Here is a 15,756-nt window from a genome sequence, read left to right on the forward strand (position 1 = left end):
TGTATAACTGCTGGCCCTGACTCAAACACCACTGCACGCTGCTGTTTGTTGGTGAGTGTGTGGCAGTTGACCATGCCACCGCCGGGTTCCCCCACAGAGACGTCTGGGCGGCTCCTCCTTTTATGGGCAGAGAGGTGTTGCTGCACACCTGATTCCTATTAGGGGCTTAATCACCTCTCTTTGCTTACATCTCAGTGCCTCTTTTTGGTTGTCTGTGTTGCTAATCTTTACGGCCACATCCTCATTATCCTCTCATTTTCTACCTCAAATTGCAGCAGCAGTTGCAGCCACAGCCTGAGAAGCATCAGCAGGGCGAGCTGCGTTTGTCTTTTCCGTATAGACAAACATCATTTTCAAAAAGTTTCCATATGAACACAAATTTTTTTCTGAAATGGAAACACAAAATCTTTTTTATTTTTAACCTGTCCTTTTTTTTTTAAACGAATTGATTAAAAAGCATTTTCAATCCTGGGCTGTTGATCCCATTGAGACTGTGCTCCTGCTTTTAGCATTGCCATTTTGTTTTTTTAATGTTTGCCACTCATGTCTTTAGGCTTTAATGTGTTTTCTAAAGTGCTATATAAATAATGTTGAATTTTCACTTAAAAAGTTGTTGTGTAAATGTGGCCTCACAGTAAAGGATCCCAAGCTTCAAGCAGGCTTTAAGTTTTTCTATTCTTACCCCCGATTGTTAATGTCTTTAGATTTTACTCTTTTGTATCAAACACTCGGTCTTGATAGAACAATGTTGAATCACTAGTCCACATTACGTACTTAAAGTTCAGAGGTGCCAATAATGGTGAGTAGATCAGAAGTAAAGTCCACTTGTAAATGTATTGTTTTTCTAAGTTCGGTGGTACAAGCAAATGAAAGCACAGACAGAAAATATTAAAATATAATTTATTCCAAAAAGAATCAACAAAATAAATATTTTCATCCAGATTGGAAGTGCCCACTGTCGGAAGATCCCTCCACCGTGAACATAGTGTTTTGTCCTCTGGTCTTTAAATGAAGCCGTTAAGGCACCTTTCAGTCTGCGGGGAGATTCAGGCTCTCTTAAGGACGCTTGAAATACTTGAAGGTGTCCGAGGTTTCCGGGCGCGTCCAGATGTCCGTGTCCACAGTTTCTTCTGAGCTCTGACGGTTCAGGCCGTGGAGAGAAAAGCGAGGAGGGCGGAATTCGTCGTCTGACATGTCTGAGGGTCCTGAAGGAGGAGAAAAGACAGCTGGGAACTCAATCTTGCTGCAGAGCTTCAGCATATTGTGGATTTAACTCTGAGGTCTCACCGGCCGTGTTTCCACGCTGACCGAGAGCCACCAGGCGACGCCCCCTGCTCCAGCTCGACCAATCACCGAGTTGCTTTACTTCCTGCTGCAGCTGACTTCCTGTGTGGACGGTGGGATGGCTGGAAGACGCTCGGTGCTGAAACAACACAGGGAGAGAAACTAGAGACTCCAGGTCGAATCGTGTGTGTGTGTGTGTGTGTGTGTGTGTGTGTGTGTGTGTGTGTGTGTGTGTGTGTGTGTGTGTGTGTGTGTGTGTGTGTGTGTGTGTGTGTGTGTGTGTGTGTGTGTGTGTGTGTGTGTGTGTGTGTGTGTGTGTGTGTGTGTACCTGCTGACTGTGCTTGTTCAGCCTCCTCCTCTCTCTGGCTGACAGATACCGACTCTTCTCCACTTCGGGGGTTTGAGGTAGTGACAAGGCCTCCAGAGGGTCTGAACACAAAAATATTTTAGCTCCACACACCAAAACACACCTACACAGGACCAAACACACCGAACTGTTCAGTGATGTGCTGACAAATGACCCACACACTTAAAATAAATACATAAAACTTTGCTTTTCACATCATGTCATGAGACATTTTCAATATTAATAGTCAATTAGTCATAAAATGTGTCTAACGTAATGTATTGTTTCCTCTTATGTTGCTGACTGAATCTTACAACTTTATAACAGGATAACCAGAAAAAAAAACTCTTTACAGATTTAGAGAATCAGCTTTCTCTTCCTGGATCACAAACATTACTTTCAGTGCTTTGTATGAAACTAAATAAGACTTTTTGTCAAAATCTGTCAAATATGAAAATTAGTTTTTATCTGTTTTAACGATTTCTACTTCTCAGCATAAAAATGCTCATTTGTAGTGTTTTTTCACCAATGAAGTAGATACTGTATATACAGAGCTTCTTTCTTTTCTGCATCAGGTAGATACTATAACAAGTAGTGATCCACATGAACATGAAGAAACATCAAGTATAAAACAAAGCATGAAAATGTCTGAAATTGTGTTAAAAAAAAAATCTGGTCTTTATTGAACTCATCTATTAAAGATTCAAAGTGCTGGTAAATATGAGTCAGGAATCAAATGACAGCTATAATTAGATATTTAAATAACGAAACAGACAGAACATATGGTTTCACTGAGGAAGCGTATGAGTAAGTCGAGTTCAGGTCTATTGTCAGACTGTGTGGGTCAACCTTTAGTCCAATATTAATTTCAGAGACAGAAAATCAGTGATCTTACCAATTAATGCACTCTCCGACTCCAGCAGAGACCCTCGGGCCGATTCCATCTCACTCCTCTGCAACACACACAGTGACTTTATTAAGTAGCACAGCGTGGAATATTCTAGACCGGGGCTGTCAAACACATTGTAGTTCAGGGGCCACATGCAGTCCAATTTCATCTAAGTTGGGTAAAAAAGTGCCACAAGAACCTTTAAATTTAAACTTTGAAGATTTTCTTTGTTGTGGGGCAGAGTGTACGTGATGAAAATGTCGATGTTTTCACCAAAGATGACACCAATCTCAACATAAAGGCAATGTTAATGGAACTGTCTGGTGCAAAATGCAGTGAAATATCAAAAAGAAAAAGAGTGTATCACTTGCAAAATGCAACCCTGACAGCATGGCTTTGAGGCTAATGCTAGTTTTGCTATCTTTCATGGCAGCATCTCTGATATCCCCGCTCAGGTCTCAGTGCTGTGTTGCATCTGCTACTCTTAACAATTTAGTTTTTAAAAATCAATGTTTTCTTTGAAAGTTTTACAGTTTGCTGGGTGGTTCGGCTGGAGTGGAGTCTCCTGTGGGCCGGTTTTGGCCCACGACCAATGTGTTTGACACCACTGCTCCCAATGTTTTAATGTGGAATGAAGCGTCTCACCAGATGATCATGTTGCCGCAGTAGAGACAGGTCAGAATAATCTGCAACAAAACAGAAACATTTCGGTTTGTTTCCCCTGCATCAAAGATGACGTTTCTTTCATTCAGTACAGCCTGAACAATGACGACTATTAGAAAGTCAAACTGTGGAAGAAATTAAGTGAATATTTCAGGGATTCAAAATGTCCTGACTCATCCATTAAAAACAAAGTGATACATTAACACAGGAAAATAGAGTCAACATTTACAGAAACAGCTCAAACTGAATCTTTCCCTTTGTCCTTCGTACCGTCCTGGAATGTCGACCTGCTCGCCTGCCGATACGGATCACTGATGTCCCGCCTCTTCCTCTCTCCTGCATCCTCTTCCTCCAGCCTGGACTCAGCGTCTGGACACGGGACAGCGGTCAGGATGGAAGACGATCTGACGTTCCTTCATGTCAGACTGACTGTTACCTGAGTATCTGAGCTGCAGCGAGTCGTGAATCCGCATCAGTTTATGTGGCTCCATGTTTCCAGGGCTCGGCTTTCTGACCGGGACTTGGCGCCGCCTGCGGGCCATTTCAAATACATCCATTGTGGGACGATACCGATGTCTGGAAAAACACACACATATACACACACACACACACACACACACATACACTATCGGCAATATATTCACACAATGAGGAAACATATGATGCAACAATGTCTCAATCGTGGTTGTAAAACCTCTTTTTACTATTCCATTATGTTTTTGGTTGTTCCAGCCTGGTGATGTGTCTGGGTCAGATGTCCATCACCTCTTCTTAAATTCTTTTAAAGGTAATCTTTTTACTATTTATAACAATGCATGTATGAATATAGTAGAATTTGGTTGTTTATTATACTCAGTATTTACTTATTCCAACAGAATTCAAACTTTTTAGTGAAGAATGCAGAGCTGCCTTTATGATGAATCTCCATTAATGTTGCTGACCTGCAGCTCAGTGGAGATTCTAACTCCTCCCGCTCCTCCTGCTGCAGACGCTCCTCCAGGACTTTCTGCTCATTGCAAAGATGTCGACGTAACCGTGCCAGCTCACTTATCAGGTCGCCCTGATCTCCTTAAAAAACACACAATCAAACCCTGATCCTCAAGCCACAGTTTATATCAGTCTCAAAACATTTTCACCAAACCCAATGGTTTGATCCCAGTCTGCAGTGACTGTTTGCTCACCTGCAGCTCGGAGCTGGTTCCTCCGAGCAGGGACGGGTGGAGACTGGAGGTCGGACACGGAGTGCTCCTAAAACGACATAACATACATCTGTATGTATGCCATACATACATGCAGAGGATAAAATGTGAGGAAATAAAGCCTCTGTAGACTCACAGAGAGGGGTGCTGCAGAGTGCTGGCTGTCCACAGTGGGGGGTCTCGGGGTGTACTGCTGCTGCCACGGTCTCCTCTGCAGAGTGGGGATGGGAGGCGAGGGCTGCCTGCAGACCTGAGAGGACACATTCAACAAAAACGGGCTCAAACATTGAAATCCGTTACTGCTTCCAGACATGAGGACGAGTCGAATCATTTTAACAACTCTGAACAATTGAATCTCGTCTTCGCCAACTACGAAGGAACTGAAAAAGCATGTGGTGGATTAGTTATTGTCACCAGAAGCATGTGTGTCTAATTCTTCTGTTAACATTCATTCAAGCAGGACAAACTAACTGAAACTAAGAAATATCAACAAGATCATCAGGTGGAGATGGGAGTCTATCTAATGGATTACGTTCACAAAATAATGTGGTAGCAACATTCACTGGCCTCAAAACAAAGACATGATTCAATTCTCAACCAAAACCAAGCCTGAGTTTCAGTTTTTGACCAACTGTTGTTACCATGTGCTCTATGAAGGCTGTTTTGCATGGAAACACTCAGGGTTTAAATAAGAACGCCTTGTGAACTGGTTCCTCTGCACTATGGAGATGAGTATAGAAGGTAGGTGGGGTCCCTTGTAATCACTTCGTAATGAAATCATGACAATACAAACAAGGTTGAGAGTGTTGAGTATTCTGTCCTGACCTCCTCCACCTGGGCCCAACGCTCTCTCTCACTCTGTTTCCTGAGAGCTTCGTTCTCCTTCTCCTCGGCTTCCATCTTCTTCCTCTCCATCTCCTTCTTCTTCTGCTCGGCCAGCTGCATGAGCTCCTCATTCTTTGCCTTTTGCTGAGGACGCAGAGACGAGCCAGAGGTGAAGAAGAAGAAGGCAGAGAATGAGTGGAAAGAAGCTGTCCAGCTCCTCACCTCCATGTCCTTCTGTTTCTTCTTCTCTTGCTCTTCCTCAAACTCCCTCTGGATGCGGGCCCTCTGCTCCGCCAGCCTCTTCTCCTCTTTTTCCTCCTCCAGTCTTTCGCGTTCTTTCTCCTCTGTCTTTATACGCATCTTCTCCTCGATCTGCAAACAGACGTTGAGCTTGAAAACCTCTCTGGGACGCAGGCGGCACGATGAAGCTGAGCAGCCATTACCTGCTGCTTGAGGCAGGCTTTGTATTTGTCCCGCTCGTGGAGCTGCTGCTCAGTCGGCTGGCTGGAAAACACGTTGCCTCTCGCAAACTGGGAGGTCTGGACATGAGTGAAACCTAAAACACAACAAGGTTGACATGAACATACTGTAGCTACAAAAGTAACAGTGTTTTAAGACAGTAAGAACACAAAAAGTGGGGGGAAAAAAACTACACACCTCGGGTTTTATATATATGGGGAAATCCAACTTATACAATGTCATCATCTGTGGCTCTGTACCAATGAGGATGGAGACTATCTACTACAGTACGTCACAAGGGAGCAGCACCTTTCATTTTATGACACATATGACAAGTAAAGCTATACTAAATTCATTCTCTATTCTTAAACCAGTCACTGCTTACTAAGCAGTGATGCTTAGCCCTGCACACATTATATTATTTAAGGTGTTGTGCACTGTGATACAGTACCAGAAACCCTGTCGTTGGGGTCCACGTGTTCGGTCCGGGGGGCAGCGGGGGCAGCAGTGGCAGCGGTGGCTCTCCTCTGCCACTGCTCCGGGTTGATGTAGGCCTCCTCATTCAGCTTGTGCATCTGGTTGAGGTCAGCTGGGCGACAGAGAAAGGTCCTTGTGAGTCGGAGCAGACACTTCCTGCTTATTTCGACAGATGTTGGGACGTACTGATGAGGTTTCCCGTGCTGTCCCTGAGCGGGGCTCCTCCTCCGCCTCTCCCCCACGGCTGGTATTTCTTCATGTCGGCCTCCAGCTGGGCCTCGTAGCGCTCCTTGTCCTCTCTCTCGCGACGCCTCCGCTCCTGCTGCTCCTGGATCTACAGCAGGGAGACTCTTCAGTCAATATAAACTCATATACTACAAGGACAAAGGTCTATACCACTGAGGGTCTGCCTGAAAAAGCTAAAGGGAGGAACAAAAGCGCCTGGTGGGGGGTTCTTTGCTGTAGGATTAGGAAGGATAAAAGGATGTTTCCCCTTGAAATTCCAGTTTGTGTAAACTAAACTGGATGAGGCAGGAGGAAACACACCTGAAGCAGGATGAGGGTGGGACTGAGAATCACCTGGGCAGGAGAACTTGTCAGACACTATCATGACATCTCTGATCACAGACGTACGAGCATCTAAAGACGCTAACATCGTTTCAGTCTGAACCAGAGCCAGTTTACCTTGCTGTAAGACTCGCTGCTCCCTCCAATGAAAGCTTCCTGCCAAAACATCACGCTAACATGCAGTTAAAGGTTTTCTGCAAATCCAGATTGCATCCAAACAAGAGTTGATCCAAGGTGATGCACAGTTCAGGTTACAGGTTCATCTCAAAGAGATAAAATATTAAAAAAGACTCTTTTTTTTGTCTGTTATTTATATACTGACAATTTCTATTGTGATAAATAAGTTAATCTTAACTGCAGCAGAAGCTTAAGAGGTTTTGATTAGTTCAGTTTATTTGCTAAAATCTTAAATATATGGAAGAATACAATTAGAATAACCCATTATGGGGAAAAATGACTTTCTTTTAGATGGACCTATAAATATGTTTGATGAATGTGGTGAAGGTTGAGATTTATGACATTAAATTGCTCTTTTCAAAAGAAAGGTTGAATGGTTCAGATGTCAAAATGTGCTGCCTGTTATAACTAATTTACAATAAATCCAGATCCACCAATAATCCTCTGGGATTACATATCAAGTGCACATATAGCTGATCAATATACACACATCCATATAATGTCATGCTACTATAATTAACCAATCAACACTGGACAGTTGTGATTCCCAGGAATTTTCTTCTGAAGTTCTGCGTTGACCTAAAGCCCCAGTGGCTCAGGCCTCAAGAGGATTATCAGAATTCCTTGACTCAATCTCATAAAAGCCTTCTATTTAAAATGCTAATCTGACATCATCTTGACCCACCTGTTGTTTCAGAGCATCTCTGTAGCTCTGAATCCTTTCCCTGGTCGATCTGGGAACCTCTGACGGGACATTCCTGGTGTGTGAGTCCGTGACAGCCTCAGTGTTTAGCCTGTCAGAGCAGAATAGCAGCAGGTGTCACACTGAAGGCCAGTGGGCTAAAATCGGCCTACAATTTCATCACGTGTACTCATCACCACAACACAGAAAAACATTAAAGTTTAAATTAAAGGTTATGATGGTTTAATTTTATTGGTCCGGCCCACTCGAGATGAAATTGGGCTGTTTGTGACCCCTAAACTAAGATGTGTCTGACACTCCTGGTATATACATTACAGCCCCTTATGGGTCCCCTTCTACTGCAGTAGAGCTGAAAAAGCAGAAAGAGTGGCCACGTCGCTGGAGGACGGTCATATTGTCACCCTGCATCCAAAGTGGAGAAGGTTTTACTTACAGTAACTGTGGCTCAGGAAAGCTGCTTCCACTGAACTGACTGTGAGGACTGTGGGTCCCAAACTGGCTGGGCACAGCTCCCCCTGGTGGTGAAGTCCAATAGGACACTGGAAGGCCAACTCCGGGGACGGACAAATGACCATCTGGATAAAAGAATCAAACATTGATGTCAATGCAAAAAAAAAAAAACGAATAATAGAACTTTCCATTGTCCTTTTAGAGAGCAGAGCTTACAGTAGGCTGCGTTTGGGTCGGGGAGGTTTCTGGAGCCGTAGTAGTGGTGAGGCTCAGCGTACGGGCTTCTGTAGGCTTCACTCAGTGAGGACGGAGGGTGAAGACCAAACGGAGGATTTCTGGAGAGGGAAAGTCAACAATGATTCAATTCAAAATCAAGCACTTGTCTTGTCTTGAGCTTTCTTGTTTTGTAGATTATCTCTTTTTCTGTTTATCATTAAAACTCATATTTTCCTATTAAACGAGGCCACATTTCTTGGGAACATGCATGTGTGGGATGATACAATCCTGTCAGAGCCTCCCAGCTGCTTCTGTTGGAGGTTCCTTCTCGTTATGAGAAGATTATTTCTAAACCATCACCTTTACTTTGCTCATGTGTTATCCTTTCAACCTGGGAACTTCTACTTTTTAATTTTGATAAATACATATAACAGCATGCATTTCTAAAGCGTTCATTGTGCTTATGTTGTCTTTTTAAAAGTGTTACGTCATGAAGTCTTTAGTTTAAAACCAGCGTGTTTTAAAGTTTTACTACAAAAAAGGAGATTTATAGAGCAGAAAATACAGCAAAAGAAATTGAATAGAATTATGCTTATTGAAAATGTATATATTTTATGAACCAACGGAACCTAAATCACATTTCTTATCTTAAACCAAGAAAATTTCTTTCAATGATGCCAGGAACTATTAAAACATTATCTTGTAGAAATCTAAAACGATGTGATGTCTCTGTGCCTTGACTCGTTAAGAGTCGAAGTACCTGTGAATGTCCATGGCCGTGGGGAAGGCGGGTGCAGCAGGATGGCTGTTTGAAGAAAACATGCCTCCCCCGAGAACCCCCGGCCCCCCAAGGCCCCCCAGGCCCAGGGCGGAGCTGTACTCCAGCAGAGGGGACTGGAAGGCCACGTGAGGCTGATCGGGAGGCGGGACTTCTCTCTCCCTGACGGCCATCTTCTCACTGCGGGGCGGAGGTCGACACAGAGACGACGTGGCGCTCTCTCCGGTTGGGAGGGGCTCAGAAACATGGAGATCTTTCCTCCTGCTCAGACCAAACTGCCTGATTCGATCCGGCTGAAGTTGGAAACAAAATCAATGATTCTCACAGAAGATTTCCTTTCAGTTACGCGACACGTCACCACTCGGGCTCATGATTCATTTCACCTGTTTCTCTGGGTCGTTTGCTCCCGTCGCAGCAACTTTCAGCTCTAAATCTTTCTCCCTGCAACAAAGAAAATCAGCTGTTGCAATCTCAAATGTTATAAGAATGCAGGTTTTATGGCACTAATCACGAGAATGTACCTCTGTTTGTTGCGGTGCTGTTCAGCGATCTGGTCTTGCAGCTCTTTTCTGTAGCGATCCTTCTTCCTCTGGAGGACCTCGTCTGTATCGGCTGCTCCTGAAAAGGTGAGGTATTGTTATGTCCCTCAATTTCCACCACAGGAAGGCAACATGTTTTTTTTTTAATTCATCATTCTTCAACTATATCTGAAAAGTTCTTTTTTTCAAAAATACTTGGTGTTTATATTTCTGAGCTCAAACATTCCTTCATCACTCCTACATTTTCTACAGTACCTTGTATTAGGCGATACTCGTTTGACGAGCCACTTTGGGTTTAGTCGTGTCCATCATGGAGCTTTTCTGTACCTCAGCTGCAATTCTGTGTGTGCTTGGACTTATTTCTTCTATCGATCAGTTTTCCATTTCTTTGAAATTGTGGGAGGAAGCAGCTTAAAACCCAGGCACACAGGGAGAACATGCAAACCCTGCACAGAAGGGCTCGGCCATGGACAACAATGGTATATGAAACCACCAAATCTGGGTTAAAATTAGGCTTTTTATATAAATTATAGCTTTAATGATTACACATTAAAGGTCCCATGTTATGGGACTGTAACTTTAGAATGGATTTCTAACAGTCATATGTCTCCCCATAGACTGTGTATGAAGTGAAGAAAGTCTGTCGTCTCCCTTACTGGCTCGCTCCTCTTTTTGAGAAATGTGTGCTCATACAGATGTTCCCTTCATGACGTTGTGTGGGGAAATAACCACTTCCTCTGGTAGTCGATACCCACTTTGACCCTCTCACAGGTAGATGAGCTCTCCCCTCTAAAATTACAAGTGGGTGACAGGTGTTGGACCTCTGACAACTATAGGGAATTGTTGAAAAACGGTATCTTATGGACTAAACCAATCCAAATGTGAACATCTCTGATGACTCTGATCACTCTTATAGTCCAAAAAATATGCATTTGAGGATAATAGTTTCCTATAAATATCCTGTAGGTGTGGCAATGAGTGCGAATGTTTGTCTGTCTCACTGCTCACTGAAGAGAAGAAAGTGGTTTCAATGGTTGGACTGGTTACCAAGAAATACTGACCTGGACAGTGACATTATTCCTGCTGAAAGAATCTGAGGAGTTTTACTGACGTTTACAGTGGTGAACTAAACATGTTATCAAATGATTGATCTCTGTGTGAAACAGTGTGCGTAGAGAAGGAATTATACTGCAACAGTGAATGTACACACTTTTTGTGTGTTTTATATAGATGATAATTAAGTTGTGCTGTTGCAGCTACCGTACAAAATGTAAAGGGTATTTTGGGGCTTCCATGTTAACCAGTAATGAGCCAGTAATGTTTTGATTCATTCATTGTGTGTGAAATGCAGTGTTGTTTCAGTGCTGATGCTCTTTTCCAGAAGAAGTAACCCTGTCCTACCTATTATAAGACCAGTGGCAAATTCAGCCTCCTCATTTCTGCTCTGCGCTTTCGATCGCCTTCCATCTCTGGCAGTGCCTGAAGGATTCCCTCTTCTTTCACTGGGGGGGAAAAAAAATACAATGAAATCAAAAATTATAGCTTAACATGCTTGAAAAGTGGTAGGAAGAAGCATCAGCTGATTAAATATTTCCCTCTCTCGTCAGGCTGTTTGCATCCTGTGATTCTTCTTTCTTTTAACCAATCACAGCTTATAGCTTTTATAAACTTATATAACCACAAAACAAAGAATAGAAAGCAACCAGCAAGTAAACAAACAGGTAAACAAACCAAATATGAGAACCTGTAATGCATATTCCAGCCTTCTCCTTCTCCTTCTCTGTACCTGCTGAACACCATTTGTTTTGTTGTTTGAACAGCTTCATGGTTGCACATTGCCTGAGCTGCCCCACATTTTCTTCCACAGTTTCACTCCACAAATAGAAATCCTAAATATTTTGAAAATTGTGCGTGCACATGAATGTTTTATAATTTATTTCCTTACTTAATGTATAACCTTCCTTTCAACAAACAGCTTAAGGATGTTCCCTGGTCGGGAGTTATTTGATGCATTTTACATCAACTGTGTTGTTTGAAAAAGAACCAAATCAGTGAATTTGAATGTTTTTGATAGTAAGAATAGTGGATCAGTGTGATCTCTCCTGGTGTTGTGAACGATCCTTATGGCCTTTTCTACAGTGGAGAGAGTGAATGTAGTAAACATGTCTTATTGACCCCAAACTCTCTGCACAGTCACTTAAATATGGTGATATGAGTGACGAGTAGTGAATGTGGAGTCCAGAAAGTGGGTTTTTTCTTACTGAATATTTAAAAGCTTCATGACAATTTGTTTTGTTTTCATCCAGTGTTACACCAAAAAATTTGATTTCTTCCCATTGCTATTCCTTTTGACACAGCATAGGTTTAGTTTTGTTTATATTCAGTGATAATTGATTCCTGTTAAACCAATTCTTTAATTTACACATGTCTGCAGTTGTTGCCCTCAGTAGTTCCTGTAAATCTCCCCTGAACAATCAAAACAACTGGGACTTAACACGCCTTTACAATGCTCACATATAAAAACAGCAAGGACACAAAAGGAACTCCCACTACCTGCTCTGGATCCCGGCTGTTCGCCTCCTCTCAGGACCGGCCTCCACCCCGACGTGTCTGTAACTTATGCCTCCTGTCGTCTCCTGGTCTTCTCTGAAGAAGAGCTCCTCCTCTGACTCGGACTGAAGCCTCTCGTGACGCCTGTGAAGCAGTGACGAGTGCTCGCCGTCCTCCTCCCGGTAGCGGAAGCGCAGAGGCCTGTGCGACACGATCCTCTCCTCCGTCAGCGTGGCTGCATCTCTCTGGAGGGCGGGCCGACGTGCCGGGTTGTCAAGAGGGTCTTTCTGGAAAAGAGAGACATGACATGCTCACTAGGTTTCTGGCAATGCAGGGATATCCAAACATGAGCCGTCTGGATGAACACTCTGGGGACTGAACTATAGTACTGACTGATAAAGTCTTTTAAAAAGCATGACATACCTCCGCAGATGTGCAGTTATTCAGGTGGATGAAAGGTCTGGACTTTACAGGCTCTATATGTTTCTTCTGCAACACAGCATGTCTTTATTCCCACAATGTGAAGGCGTTGTTGTGCAATTTAGCGCATGACTAACAAACTGAAATCAGTGTGTTAATCTACTAAACAGCCAACAAAAGGAGAGAGTTACTTCAGCCAAGTAGCGTCTGTAGTCCATGCGGAGCTCGTTCTGCAGCCGCTGTTTCTTCCTTTCATACTCCACACCGAGAGGCAGACCGATGCTGCAACTCTCCTCTGACAACACACATATCAGCAGGAGTTTTGTGTTAAAGCACCAATGCTGTTCTGTCGTGAAGTGAGCCATCAGCAATGGGACAAAACTGGATTTTCTTTTTGTTGCAACATGCTACTGGAACGTCCTCTCAGAGTTCACTTAGGACTCTTGTCAGGACGCACGCTATGAATCAGCTCAAAAGTTAAAGGTATTTATATTGGTATAAAATATATATAATACTAATAATAAAATAATATATATTGTATTTGAATCCTGGAGGGTCACTGCCAGACCTGCAACAGTAACTTGCCGAGTATCTCCACAGTATATAAATGCTCACAATATCACTGGATGTTACAAGTCAATGAAGATGAAATCAATTATAAACATAGAATATGATTCCTGAAATGTTGAAGGAGACAAGGATGGCCCCTTTGATTCTAGATATACTTTCTACAACACTTATCCCCGGGGTGTCAAATACATTTTACTTCAGGAGCTACATACTGTTCAATTTGATCTCAAGTGGGTCAGACCAGTAAATAAAAGCATTATAATCTATACCTAACTGGAAGTCAAAATCCCTGTCTTTGTTTTAGTGCAAAAAAGTATTCATAAATCATTAAGACGGTCACATTTAATGAACTATTGTTTAATAACACGTGACAAACCCAAATTTCCTATAAAATAACTGTCATTTCAACAGTATTATACTATACAGTATTATTGGAAAACTTTACCGATTTCTTATCATATTGCAATTAGAAAAACCATTTCAATTCTTTTTAAGAGTGAGAAAACCATGTTGATTGTCATAAAGGAACAACTTCTTTTTTTTAAATCAAGAACAATAACAGAAAAAATGGCGGTACCTTTTCCCTGTGTGATGGACATGGGGGGGATATTCTCCTTGGACACATAACCTCTGTCTGGTTTGGCCTGGAGTTTAGAAACAAGAAGGATAGCACACATTAAAATCTGGATACAGCAGAAGTGATCGATCCATTTCCGTTTTATCATCCATTCATCATGCCAACCCTGATCCTTCAGAAGTCCATATTCCGATATTATACCACTTCATCAAAGTTTAGGTCATGCAAGGATGAAGCTTATATCAGCCAACTATGATTAAAAGCTGGGAGCATCCTGGAAAAGTCACCAGACTGACAGAGAGACAGAGACAGAGACAGAGACAGAGAGAGAGAGAGAGAGAGAGAGAGAGAGAGAGAGAGAGCGAGAGAGAGAGAGAGAAACCCACACACTCACATTTACACTTTCAGGCATTTTACAGTCACCATTTAAACACTTGTTTTTGGACTGTGTACAGAGAGAACATGGAAACCTGGATCATTGCAATACTTAATCTTTACATTATCAGATGGTCGCCTCAGGCAGCCGTCGTTCAATATCTGAAACCCAATGCTGTTTGTGTGTGATTCCTGTGCTTTTTCTATGCTTTTGTCCCACAATCTTCAGACATAAGCTGATGAATAGAAATTGGCTGCGGATGAAGATAAGATCATCTTTCAGACAGTTAAGTGTGTATCCTGCCAGCTTTTTGCAACACTCGTCAGGCGAGGCAAATATATTTCTCTCGTATCAAAGCAATTCACAACGCATCACAAAGAAATAAAGAAAATACATTAAAACAAGGCAATTAAGAGAAGCATAAAAATGAGAATAAGGCTTTAAAACTTTATATAGATAAAAGTAATCAAAAGGAAAGCCTACTGTTTATTGGCAATCCTGAGCAAATAATTGTGTTTAAGGTGTGAACCCTAACCCAAGGACCTCAGGGGTCTACACGTTTCATATTCTACTAGTAAATCTGAGACCTACTCAGGCCCGATACTTTTCAAAGCTTTATAGACAATAAGTAAGATTTTGAACTGGATCCTTTAACACACAGTGCAGAATTTGAAGCTCATGTGTAAAGTGCTCCAGCCTCTTGGTGTTGGACTCAGCGTTTTTGATGAGCTGCAGCTGTCTGACACATTTTCACTGAGACATGTAAACACAAGTCATAACAATCCAGCCTGCTGAAAATAAATGCATGAACAAATTTCTCTGAATTCATCTTCTGCGGATGAATTTATTGACGTCTTTTGAATTGCATATATAACCCTACATGCTCCCCGAACAAGGGTTTGAACTCCTACCCACAATCTGTCTGGATGTCCTGATCATCAAACTGGTGGGCTGGCTTGACACCAGTATCATATTCTCTCCCCTGGCAGCCATGGATCAAACCTACCTTCATCTCCATGTAGGGGGGATCGCGGGATAAACTGGCTTTGTCCTCGGCCACTCTCGCCTTGCGCTCCTTGATGAAGTGCTCCAGTTCGTCATCCATTACCATTCTGAGAGATCCAACCACCATTCCCACACTTGTCACTGCAGACAGGCCAGAAAACCATAGACAGCCTTGCTGTGTCTCACTGACAGCTTCACTTCCGGTCAGTTGTCAGGGCAACCTGCGCGTCACATTCTTTGCTAAACCCGCTCACAGTGCCAGCTTAGCAACTAAAAAAAAAAAAAAAAAAGTGACAGAACGGCTCTAAACCAAAACTTTTGATGCTCTAGCTATTTCGTTTGACGTTATTTTACGCTCACTGGCGTGTTGGATTTAACAAAAAGGTGTTTAAAACCGAAGTGAAGCGAATTACAACAACACAAAAGACCAAAGTCTGGCTACACTCGAGCCCGCCTCATCTGCTACTGGCGATCATTGTCAATTGAAACTTAATAATAAAACTCACCAACTACCAAGTGTAGTTAGGGATATTAAAGTTACGAAAGCCACGATTATCCAGAGTTTTATCCAGAGTTTAAGCGACGCCTGCTCAAATATTAACTGCACGACACGGTGCGGTCGTACTTCCGGTTCCGACTCTCACTGAAACACGAAGGTTCCGCTCTGCTGTTCCTGTGTAAAAGA

General features: G+C 42.7%; 1 protein-coding gene across 2 annotated transcripts; it reads right to left on the reverse strand.

Moving 5' to 3' along the window:
* Positions 1-963: 963 nt before the first annotated feature.
* Positions 964-15,665, reverse strand: LOC308134254 (centrosome and spindle pole associated protein 1-like). 2 transcript variants are annotated; one of them, XM_080501914.1, is made up of 27 exons: positions 15,073-15,665; positions 13,691-13,757; positions 12,735-12,838; positions 12,547-12,612; positions 12,127-12,410; positions 10,975-11,075; positions 9,556-9,652; positions 9,418-9,475; positions 9,017-9,327; positions 8,257-8,375; positions 8,024-8,165; positions 7,573-7,681; positions 6,330-6,477; positions 6,118-6,255; positions 5,651-5,763; positions 5,430-5,579; positions 5,208-5,351; positions 4,519-4,632; positions 4,365-4,431; positions 4,125-4,251; positions 3,620-3,759; positions 3,454-3,552; positions 3,166-3,206; positions 2,527-2,584; positions 1,614-1,714; positions 1,288-1,423; positions 964-1,205 (listed from the first exon to the last, which is right to left on the reverse strand). In XM_080501914.1, exons 1-27 carry the CDS (start codon positions 15,196-15,198, stop codon positions 1,057-1,059), a joined length of 3,309 nt encoding a protein of 1,102 aa, XP_080358040.1. In that variant the 5' UTR covers positions 15,199-15,665; the 3' UTR covers positions 964-1,056. The 2 variants fall into 2 exon arrangements, with proteins under 2 accessions (XP_080358040.1, XP_080358039.1); XM_080501913.1 differs by having other exon boundaries at positions 4,125-4,243; positions 5,176-5,351.
* Positions 15,666-15,756: the final 91 nt, after the last annotated feature.

This window comes from Blennius ocellaris (assembly GCF_963422515.1).
Source record: "Blennius ocellaris genome assembly, chromosome: 9".
NCBI lineage: Eukaryota > Metazoa > Chordata > Actinopteri > Blenniiformes > Blenniidae > Blennius > Blennius ocellaris.

Excerpts from the sequence above, each read along its gene's own strand:
- LOC308134254 (XM_080501913.1), bottom strand. The coding sequence starts at position 15,198 with ATGGTGGTTGGATCTCTCAGAATGGTAATGGATGACGAACTGGAGCAC. Across the intron at positions 4,432-4,518 it reads ACTCTGCAGCACCCCTCTCT|GAGCACTCCGTGTCCGACCT; the intron begins GTGAGTCTACAG and ends ATGTCGTTTTAG. Across the intron at positions 1,424-1,613 it reads TGAACAAGCACAGTCAGCAG|CACCGAGCGTCTTCCAGCCA; the intron begins GTACACACACAC and ends GTGTTGTTTCAG.